General features: G+C 34.3%; 2 protein-coding genes across 2 annotated transcripts; one reads left to right on the top strand and one right to left on the bottom strand.

The window, feature by feature from the left end:
* The first annotated feature begins 646 nt into the window (after positions 1 to 646).
* Positions 647 to 1,311, top strand: LOC138872489 (uncharacterized). The gene is made up of 2 exons (XM_070150605.1): positions 647 to 1,018; positions 1,117 to 1,311. The coding sequence occupies exons 1-2, from the start codon at positions 647 to 649 to the stop codon at positions 1,309 to 1,311; spliced, it is 567 nt and encodes a 188-aa protein (XP_070006706.1).
* Positions 1,312 to 8,855: 7,544 nt separating this feature from the next.
* Positions 8,856 to 11,373, bottom strand: LOC138872488 (uncharacterized). The gene is made up of 4 exons (XM_070150597.1): positions 10,480 to 11,373; positions 10,118 to 10,314; positions 9,281 to 9,549; positions 8,856 to 9,103 (listed from the first exon to the last, which is right to left on the bottom strand). Exons 1-4 carry the CDS (start codon positions 11,371 to 11,373, stop codon positions 8,856 to 8,858), a joined length of 1,608 nt encoding a protein of 535 aa, XP_070006698.1.
* Between the last annotated feature and the right edge of the window lie 221 nt (positions 11,374 to 11,594).

Below are 11,594 nucleotides of genomic sequence, written 5' to 3'. Positions count from 1 at the left end.
GGAGGAGATAATGGGAGCTATTAAAAGTATGTCAACTAACAAGGCTCCTGGGGTAGATGGTTTTCCAGTAGAATTCTTCACACAACAATGGGAGGTGATCAGAGTAGATGTGATTGCTGATGTCTTGGATTTCTTTAATACAGGGAAGCTACCAAAGGCCATCAATAGCACTGCTGTTACTCTAATTCCTAAAGTTCCTAATCCTACACTGGTTAAGGACTTTAGGCCAATAGCATGTTGCACAACTATTTACAAGATTATCACAAAGATCATCACTGGGAGGTTAAAAGTAGTAATGAACTATCTGGTGAAGGACTCTCAATCAGCTTTAATTGAAGACAGGAATATAACTGATAATATTCTATTCACCCATGAATTGTTCAAAGGCTATACTAGGAAAGGAATATCTGCAAGATGTATTCTCAAGGTTGATCTTAGAAAAGCCTATGATACATTGGATTGATTCTATTTGAAGAGGATGCTGATAAGATTGGGGTTTCCACACGAATTTGTTTGTTGGATAATGGAGTGCCTAACAATTGTATCCTACTCTTTGACCTTAAATGGAGGACTCACAAAGTTATTTGAAGGTAAAAGAGGGATAAGACAGAGAGACCCTATGTCACCCTACTTATTTGTGATAGCTATGGAGTACTTGCAAAGGGAATTTAGTCAATTGGCTTTAAATAAGGATTTCCATTTTCATCCAAGGTGTAAAAGACTAGGAGTGATGCATGTGTGTTTTGCTGATGATTTATTCATGTTCTGCAGAGCTGATTTGAAGTCAATTAAGTTACTCCAGAATGCTTTTCTGAAATTTTCAAGAGCTTCAGGCCTTCAGGCAAATCCAGATAAAAGCTCAGTTTACATTGCAGGCATAAATGAGAGGATGAAAGAACTTATCTTGGAGGAGTTGGGATATAATGAAGGAATCCTACCATTTAAATACTTAGGGGTATCATTAGCTCCTAAAAAGCTATCTAACCAACAGTGCTGGCCATTGGTTGAAAAGATCACTGTAATGATAAGTTGCTGGACCTCAAAATTGTTGTCATATTCTGGAAGATTGCAACTCATTAAGTTAGTGATTTTGGGATGCAGTCTTATTGGTCTCAGGTATTTTTATTACCAAAGAAGATTAGCAAGATGATAGAGGCAATATGTAGAACTTTTATGTGGACAGGGCAGGCTGATATATCTAGAAGGGCTTTGGTAGCATGGGACAGAGTTTGTTTACCACAAATAATGGGAGGTTTGAATGTGATAAACCTTTGTAACTGGAACAAAGTTGTAATAGTGAAGCACATGTAGGCAATCACAACGAAGAAAAACTGCTTATGGATTAGATGGATCCATTCTTATTACATAAAGAACAGGAGCATTGACCCCATGCATATAACTAAGAGTGCAGCTTGGGTAATAAGGAAGATTATTGAACAAAGGAAGTTTATACTGAATTTATTAAGTTTACAAGGCAATGTGCAAGAAAGACTGGAGTCCTTACAGAACACAAATGGTAAATTCGGTATTAAGAAGCTCTGTAACTTGCAAACTCCTCAGGGTCGGACTGCGCACGCAAATCGAAAAAGGCTAAAATGATGTATTTGAGATTTTGAAATACAAAATTAGGGTTTAAAACTCTAGATGACCTATTTGGTCATCACATACTTATTGACTTAACTTATGACAATCCCTGAAGTGTGAAGGATTTAAATCTTTTAAGGCATATACAATTCTTGGTCCTGAAGTACTACATCCTAAGTGCAATTTGTGCACATATGTATCTTGCTATAACTATAAGCATGATAATATGATAATGAGAATGTCTATGGAGATATTGAAAAGGTCATTCCACGATATTATATGACATTACATATCTATAAGAATGATGATTTCAAGGTGCAATATATTCATTCAAGTTAATATGGCTGATTTGTTTATCAAATCTCTACGAACAATCTTTTGAAGATGGTGCACACAATTGAAATGCGAAGGCTCAAGGATGTGAATTAATGCTCTCATCAGGGGAAGTTAATATGCGTTGTACTCTTTTTTTCTTACAAGGTTTTGTCCTACTAGATTTTTCTTGTAAGAGTTTTAACGAGGCAACCAAAAAGCGTATTGTTAGATATGTGTACTCTTTTTCCTTCACTTAATATTTTTCACTGGGTTTTATTTTAGTTAAGGTTTTATCGAGGCACATTATCTGTTGAATAGACATTCAAGGGGGAGTATTATAAATGGAATTGTATTTAAGGTGAATGTCTATATTTTAGAGAGATTTTAAGGTTCTGTCATTTGGTGGCTAAGTTATTTTTCTCTATAAATAGAGAGGTTCTATTCCATTGTATATCAGCCCAAATCAATAAAATTTCTCTCTCCTACTTTTATTTGCAATACTCTTCTTCTTCTTTTATTGTTTTATAACAGACATTAATATGTTTTGAGTCAAATATATTAAATCGGATCACCCTTACTAGAAAATTGGATTCGTTTCTACATAGGTCACCGACCAAATATTTGGTGGATCGAAGGGCTAATATTATATTTAGAAGAATTAACCCAAATAGTCGTTCATCCAATCATTTAAACTAAAAATAATTGATGAATATATAATATACGTATAATTTGTGTATTAAATGTGTATAATCAATATATATATATATATAGATAGATGGTTATTTCTTACGTACTTTTAGTTGTATTTAAGTAACTTTTTTTTTCCACTAAAACATGAAGAATATAATTGTTTCTCTTTTCAAATCCAGATGAAAAAATTTCCTTATAGATTCTACATGTTATGCTACTTTTGAAATTCTGAACCTCCCTTTTAGATCTGGCCAAGAAAACATGTTTGATTGTCTGTTATATATACGGGAACTTGAAATTTCGATTTGTTTTTGGTTTTAATATTGATATTTTTGACTAACTAAGTGCACTTTTACTAATTTACCAATATTCTATACCGCTCAAAAGCATAGGTTGACAAGGTGATCAGATATTAATCATGTCCATTAAAATTAGAATAGATGAGTTTACAATTCACATCAAGTTTTTACTTTTGTATCGTACCACAAGGTTATTTCCGTTAGGGCTTTTACTTGATTTATGTAATTAGTCTTTAGGGCACGCGCGTTGCGCGTGTATCTCATGTTAATGAGTATAATTTTTTTTTAAATATTATATGAATTTTAAACTGAAAATTTTGTTTGAGTTATCATAAAAGAAAAGTTAAAAAAGCAAGTTTTTAAAATAATTATTGTTCGGTATTTTCCTATACATATGCGATATTCCCTATTTTTAATGTGTATATAAGTGTGCTTTTATTTTAGAACTCCTTTATTATATACATAGCTAACGTTTATATATATGCCTCCTTATTTAATCATATGAGTGTTAAGTATCAATTAATGGTTATTTTATTATGTCAATTGGTTTTATATATGTAAGGCAACTTGCGTAAGTTCAACTATTTAAGTTAGTATTCAATTTTATGTCTTTATTGTCTTATTGCATGCAATTGAGGCGGTAAAATCTAAATAGAGATTAAACTCAACTCAAAAGTAATTAATGTCATGATTAAAAAGTCAATCCGAGCATGAATAAAAATAAATTGCTTATATTCAAAGAAAGAGACATGGAAACGAAAACGTGGAATAATAGTTCTTTTATGGAAATATTTGCCTATACAATTCAGAAAAAGGAAAAAATTTATGATTAGGAAAAAAATTAAATGATTATTCCTATATATTAGGAAAATAAATTAATGAATATTTTTAGATATTAGAAAAATAATTAAATGACTATTTTGTCCAACATGAACTATGTTTATAAGGATAAAAAAGACGAATGACATTTCGCTAAGGGTTTTCGTGCTTTTAATATAGTGTGTGTATATATATAGAGAGAGTGATAAAAAAAATTCTGATTAATTGTTTTCTGATATATTACAAAAGGGTAAATCCAGAAAAGAAAAAAAAGGAAAAGAAAAGGGTAAACCATTTTTTCTCTTAAATAATTCATCTCAAGACATGGGGAAAAAGAAAGAAAAAAAACAGTGCACGTGAACCTATTTAATTTGACCTCAATTCCTCTTGTCACCACCAAGCACAAGTTTAATGCGATTTCATAGTGACTGATTTTAACGTCATTATCACTGTATAATCATTATTTATCTAACTAAATTACTTGTAGTTCTAACTTCTTATCACTGTATAATCATTATTTATCTAACTAAATTACCAGCAGTTCTAACTTCTATATATACTGTTCCCTTTGTTTGTTCGTCACAAAACATACTCTATTGTTAAAATCAAATAATTAGCAGTAAAAAGTGATTGATAGATTATGTAATTATTTAAGAAAGCTTTAGAGCGTTTCCATCAAAATCATCCATTGGTTCCCTCTATCGCTTCATTCACCTAAAGAAGAAGATGCATTCTTTCTTGGAAATTTTTTTCGCTATTCTTAAAATTCATCTTTTTATGCGTACCTTAACTATTTGTAAATGAGAACTTGTCTGTTAGCTTACTCGTACTGCAATGAACTTACATCCTTATAAAGGTGCAAGATTCTGTTCTTACATGCGCTTTTCTCATTTTCACGGCCGTGACTCTCTTGTTAGTGACAACGGAGTAGGAACTTTAACAAGGGGATTCAAAAATGAAGAAAAAAATGAAAGTAAGGATGTCACATTTAGAATTTGAACAACATTCACTGTAATCCCAGAAAGTGAAGTATGGGGATAGTGTATACGTAAACCTTACCCCTATATTGTGAAGGTAAAGAAGTTGTTTTCGATAGACACTCGGCTTAAGAAATGATGGGAAAAAAACAATAGCTACGCTTAGAATTTGAACCTACCACCTTAATGCCACTTTTAATGCTACATTAGAAGTGTCTATATGTCAAATGAATTCAAACATATTTATGTAATTCAAAAAATTGTTTGGATAGCAAGCTAGGCCTGAGTAATGCCAGCCGGACAACTCCATAAGCCAAGGCATGTAGTGGGATTTATATAGTTAACGGCAGGGGCGGCCTTACCCTAAAGCAGGTAAAGCAACTATTTTAAGCCTCACATTTGTAGGGGCCCTATATTTTGTTACATCTAATATATTATATATTCCTTAGAGTTCAATTTAGATGAGGTAGTTTGACTTTGCACGGAGTTTAAAAAAAAGACTTTTAAAGCTTGTGATCTTAAAAGCTTAAGGGGTAAACGAATTTGCAAGTGGTATGATTTTTACTAAGGAAATTGCATCTAAAATGAAAATTAAACCAAACATCATAAGAAACATGTAATATATAGAAAAATAATTTGATGAGAATATTGATATTGAAGTCTCAAAATCTCTCGAAGAATCCTTTAGAGTTAATTACTTTTTATACAAAGTTGACAAAAAAAATTACTTTAAAATAGATATGAACAATTCGAAGCATATGAAAATATTTTTTTGTTTCTATTTAGAGTTAAAAACTAAGATCACTAGATGATGGAAATTTGGAAAAATACTTCCTTAATCTTGAGTGTTCCTGGAAGCATAATAATCTCAAACCAATATTGATGGTTTACATTTATTTTCTGAATTAAAAGTGTTAAGGAAAATAGTAAAATTAGACGATAACAGTTTGATATATTGAATCAAATAAAAAGATTTGATTCTTTCCCAAATGTATATACTGCGTATAGCATAATGTTTTCGAAACTCATACTACCGTTACTTCAGCAGAAATAAATTTATCGAAATTAAAATTGAGATAATCTTAACTAAGCTCAATAATGTCTTAAGAGATGCCAAATGGATTAGCTATATTGTCAATTGAGTAAGAATTATTAAAAAAAATTGATTATAAAAAAATTATTAATAACTTTACATCTAAAAACTAATCTAGAAAATGGACTTTAAATTAAAAAATAATAATTTTAAAAAAAATTAAGGCCCCACGTAAAATTTGACTTTAGACCACAAAATTCATCCGGCTGCCCCTTTTGTTCAACGCTCAAACCATCCATATTGGAACAAAGCTTGTCTCAAGAAAGGAAGTACATGAGCTCTCAATGTAAAGCTCATAGCAGAATAAGGCTTACACGAATCTCGATGCCAAGCTCACATAATGGAGAAGTTTTATTTTGTGTTTCATACAGCTTACACTAGTTGTATGAGGCTCACTTTTGTCTCACAAATTTGTGGACCCCAATCTTACACTTCTGGTTCCACAGAAATCTGAGTCCACAAAACTGTGAGACAAAAAAGTTGTCTTATACAACTAGTGTCAGTTGTATGAGACACAAAATAAAATTTTCCCACATAATGATACATTAAGTGATTCACGGCCGACACTAAGCACCGTTTGGACATAGATTCTGCCAAGTTTTTTCCAAATTGTTTTTGGCAAAATATGTTTGTTTATAGATTTTATTCATGTTTTGGCAGATTTTTTTGAAAACAAAATTTTCAAATTCCAAAACTAGCTCTAGACCTGTTTTTTGCCCAAAATATTACTATTTAGTTTTTTAACAATTTTAAGAATTACCCCAAACTTTTGTAATTTATAAAAAACCTCACCATCTATTATGACCAACTAATCCATCAGCTAATTAATTACTATAATTTCCTTTTGGACTGATGGATCTTGTAATATTATTGTAATTTGACGAATTATAGTGGCTTGTAATTGTGTTATTAGCAGTTGATTTATGATTTTAGGATAGTGTATTATTTAGTTCATTATAAAAATAATTATTTTATGCCAAACTTATATATGTTCAGGAATATGGTTTGTGATAATAATAATGAATGGCATCGATGAAGGAAATGCATATACATGATTAACAAGTTTGTTTGTTTGATATTGTTGGGTATTTTTGATAGCTTTTAGAACTTATGGGTATAAGTCATATTTCATATTTTTTCAAAAAAAAAATTAAAATATGTTTTAAAAAATTATGTCCAAACAGATTTTCATCTTCAAATCAAACTTTACCAAAATCAAGTTTTTAAAAATAAATTTGGGAATCTATGGCAAAACGCTAGCTAAATCTGATAACATCTATAGTTGAAAGCTTCAGTTGTGAGGATGAATAGGGAAGAAGACGAGAAGAGTTTAGAGAGAGGAATTAAGAGAGAAATGAAGAGCTTCCATTATCTTCTTCTGGAAATGAAATGTATCTGTGCAAGAGCTATTTATACACTAACACCTACAGTAGAGTTAACCGCCTTCCTATCGTGTTAACAACCTAACTAACTAACTGTGCAAATAAAACAACTTAATGTGACAGTATTCTACAGCCACAGCTTTCACTAGTTCACCACTCTTCTAGACTCCCCCTCAAGCTGATAGCTTGAATAGGTTCTTCAGCCCAAGGTTCTCGAGGAGGTAATCATGTTGCACCTTACCCAAGCTTTAGTTAACAGATCAGCTAGTTGTTTTTTGGTAGGTACATGTCCAGTTCTCATCACTCCTTGTATTATTTTTTCCTTCACAAAATGATAGTCTATGTCTATGTGTTAAGTCCTCTCATGAAAGATTAGGTTGGCAACAATTTGAATGGCTGCCTTACTGTCACACAAGAGATCAACAGGTAGTTCTTGCTTCACACCAAGTTCTTCAAATAGCCCTATCAACCGGGTCACTTTAGCTGCCCATGTAGCCATGCTTCTGAATTCAGCTTCTACAGAGCTCCTAGAGACATTGTCCTGTTTCTTAGACTTCCATGATACAAGAGCATTCCCAAACTTGACCAAGTAGCCAATGAATGATCTTCTTGTTTGTAGGCAAGCTCCCTAGTCTGAGTTATAATAGGCAGTAAGTTTACTTGTGTTATCAGCAGGCATAAGTAGGCCAAGTCCAGGTTTAGCTTTGATGTACCTCACCACTCTGAGAGCAACTTCTATGTGTGACACCTTTGGACAATGCATGAATTGACTAAGAACTTGCACTGCAAAGGATAGGCCAGATCTGGTCATGGTGAGATATAGTAGTCTTCCAACTAATCATTGAAAGATACTAGGGTCTCTTAACATCTCATCCTCAGCATTGGTTTTCATCTAATTTTCATGCTCTGTTGAATTTAGTTTCTGATTCATTTCAAGTAGGGTTCCAGCAGGTTTTGCTCGACCTAGGCCAGATTCAGAGATTAACTCCATGGCATACTTCCTCTGATTCGTCAATATGCCTTCCTTAGACCTGGCAAATTCAATCCCAGAAAGAACTTCAACTCACCAAGATCTTTCATTTTGAAGTTGATATGCAAATCACTCCTTGTCTCATTTAGTTGATTGGTATTGGTACCAGTGATGAGTAAATCATCTACATACACTAGGACAACCACAATGTCATCATTTTTTCGTTTAGTGAACAAAGAATAGTCAAACTGGCTCTGCTTGAATCCCATCTTCACCAGGCTTTCAGTTAGTTTCATGTTCCACTGCCTTGGGGCCTGCTTAAGGCCATACAATGATTTGTGCAACTTGCAGACCTTCTTTGTCTCCCCCTGTCCACAAAAACCTTCAGGAATATGCATGTACACCTCCTCAAAGGAGATCACCATTGAGAAATGCATTGTGAACATCCATTTGGTAGGTCAACTAGTGTTTAGAGGCAACCAAAGCAATAATTGACCTAACAGTCACCATCTTAGCCACATGAGAGAAGGTCTCAGTGTAATCTAGACCCTCTCTCTGGATGTAACCTTTGGTTACTAGTCTGGCTTTGTATCTTTCAACCTCTCGTGAAGCTCTAAATTTAACTTTGAAAATCCACTTGCATCAAATGTGAGTCTTGCCAAGAGGCAAGTCTACAATAGTCCAAGTGTTATTGTTTTCAAGTGCTGCAACTTCCTGCTTCATTGCCTACACCCATTTAGGATCAGAAACAGACTCTCTGAAGGTCTTAGGTTCAAACACAGCTAAGTGAAGAGCCAACATGTGTTGATAAGGTTGCTTCAGGTGTGAGTAGGTAACATAGGAAGAAATAAGATATGCATAGGAGTTGCCCATTGGTTTAGTGACATAATCCTGCAGCCACGCTGGTGGTTTGCTTATTCTACTAGATCTTCTGAGCTCCATAGAGTTGGATGGTTCAAGTAAAGGACTGACATCTGCAGTTGAGTGTGAGATAATTTTTGTAGGAGCTTATTCAGGAACTTGGGTAGATAATGAAACCTCCCCCTCAGTTGAATCATTTATAGGAGTGGGCTGATTTGTAAGAGTTTGAGACACCTCTACAGTAGATTCAGTTGATGGTAGCAGGTTCAAAACTGGAAATATAGGTGTACCTGCAGACTTCAAATGTTTGAACGGAAAGATATCCTCTTTGAATACCACATTTCTGCTTACTAAGAGGAGGGAATATAGTTTGTATCCCTTTTGTGTAGAAGAATAGCCCACAAGTACTGCTGGAATGGCTTTAGAAGTAAACTTATCCATGCACTTAGGGACAACTACATAGCATAGCCAGCCAAATACTTTTAGGTGACTCGGAGAGGGAGCATGAAAATAAAACATCTCAAATGGGGATTTGAAGTAAATGACTCTTGATGGAAACCTGTTCAGTAGATAGAAAGAAGTGTTGACACATTCACCCCAAAATCAAAGATATGCCTGCTTGGAACCTCAATGCTCTAGTTATTTCAAGGATAGTTATGTATTTTCTTTCTGTTACTCCATTTTGCTGAGGAGTGTATACACATGTACTTTGATGTTTAATCCCAAGAGTAGATAGGAATTCCTTGAAATCTGTGCTAAAGAACTCACTGTCATTATCTATTTTGAGTATCTTAACAGAAGCACTGAAAATATTTTTAACCTTAGCAAAAAATTCCTTAAGCACTACTATAGTATTAGATATTGAGTGCAGGAGAAATATCCAAGTAAATCTAGTGTGGTCATCTACTATTGTGACAAAAAAAACTTTTTCTATCATAGGTAGGGACTCTGTAGGGGCCCCAAATATCACAATGTAGTGAATCAAAAGCAGAAGCAGACACAGTATTACTCAACTGAAAAGACAACTTTGTTTTGCAAGAGGACAAATAGTACAATGTTGATGGGTATCAGATTTTAAGTGTCTAAGCAACTCATGCTTCTTTACTTCTAATGGTGCATGGCCTAACCTTTTATGCCATAGGCTACTAGAATCTGATATAACAGACATGTAAACATGACTAGTCTTATTCATAGAACCTGTGTTGGTGTTATTATTCACTTGTTGTTTGGGATACTGACATGAGGCCTTCACTTGCTTCTCCTGCAACACATATAGTCCATGTTTCTTTCTACCAATCTCTTTCACCTGTCCATTGAAGAGATCCTGGAAGATGTATAAGTCAAGAAAGAATATTACCAAACATTTTAGTTCTTTAGTAAGTTTGGATACTGAGAGAAGATTGAACTGAAACTCAGGTATGTACAACACATTAGATATGTCTTGGTTCTTAAGCATAGAGGCCAACCTTGTGTGTGTAACTGATACTACCCATCCTGCAGGTAGATGCACATTGCTCCTCTTTGATTTTGGTACTAATATGTATGCCTTTAACATTTGTAAGCTAGAGGCCATGTGGTTAGAAGCACCTGTATCCACAATCCATTCTCTATCACTATAGATAGACATAAGATCTGTTTCTGTACCTGCAGTTGCTGACTTGGTTGAGGATCCTTCATCTGATCCCTTGTTAAGCATTTGAATGATCTGCCAATACTGCTCTAGTGTGAAGAAGGTTGCAGGAGCTTGTTGCTGGGCTGATGCCATAGAGGTGAAACCTCCCTTGACAGGTGGTTGTTGTCCATGTTTTCTAACACTGTTGGCACCACCATTTACTTCACATGTTACATCTTCTGTAAGAGGTATCATCCATCCAGCTTGATTTGCATAGGAATTACCAGTTCCAATTGCTCTTCCTCTCTTTTTGGACTTAAAATCTGGTGGGTATCCAATTAGCTTATAACAGTTTTCCTTAGTATGGCCCTTCAGATGACAGTACTCACATACATATATGTTTCTATTTGGTCCTGGTTTGAAATTGGAACCAGCAAAGTTTCCACTCTTATTACTGAATAAGGCAGTGCTTTGTATTGCCTCAGTGACCTGTGAGATTTGTGTGAAATTAGCCAGGTTTCTTTGGCTCTCTTGATCTATGATCACGTAGTATGCCTTGTTTACAAATAGAGTGGAATGCATCATTGTGATCTGACTCTTTGCTTGGCTGTAAGACTCATTTAAACCAGTTAGAAACTGCATTAATCTTTGATACTCAAAGTGCTCAAGATACTTCCTTGACTCCGGACAGGGGCAACTAGGACAGGGCATTATAGCATCAAATTCATCCCAAAGGCCTCTGAGTTTAGAGAAGTAGTCTGTAGCAGTCATTGTGCCTAGAGTAAGAGAGTGAATCTCTTTATGCAAGTATTGCACCCTAGCACCTTCACTTTATCAAATCTTTCTTTCGTGTCCTCGCATACTTTGTGTGTATTTGAAGCATACACTACACTGCTTAACAGTCATGGTCTTACATCATTCATGATCCAGGACAAAACTACAGCATTTACCTTCTCCTATTGATCATGTAATTCCGGCTCAAACCTAGATTT

Source organism: Nicotiana sylvestris, chromosome 1 (assembly GCF_000393655.2).
Source record: "Nicotiana sylvestris chromosome 1, ASM39365v2, whole genome shotgun sequence".
Taxonomy (NCBI): domain Eukaryota; kingdom Viridiplantae; phylum Streptophyta; class Magnoliopsida; order Solanales; family Solanaceae; genus Nicotiana; species Nicotiana sylvestris.
This window is presented reverse-complemented; position numbering and strand designations above follow the sequence as displayed.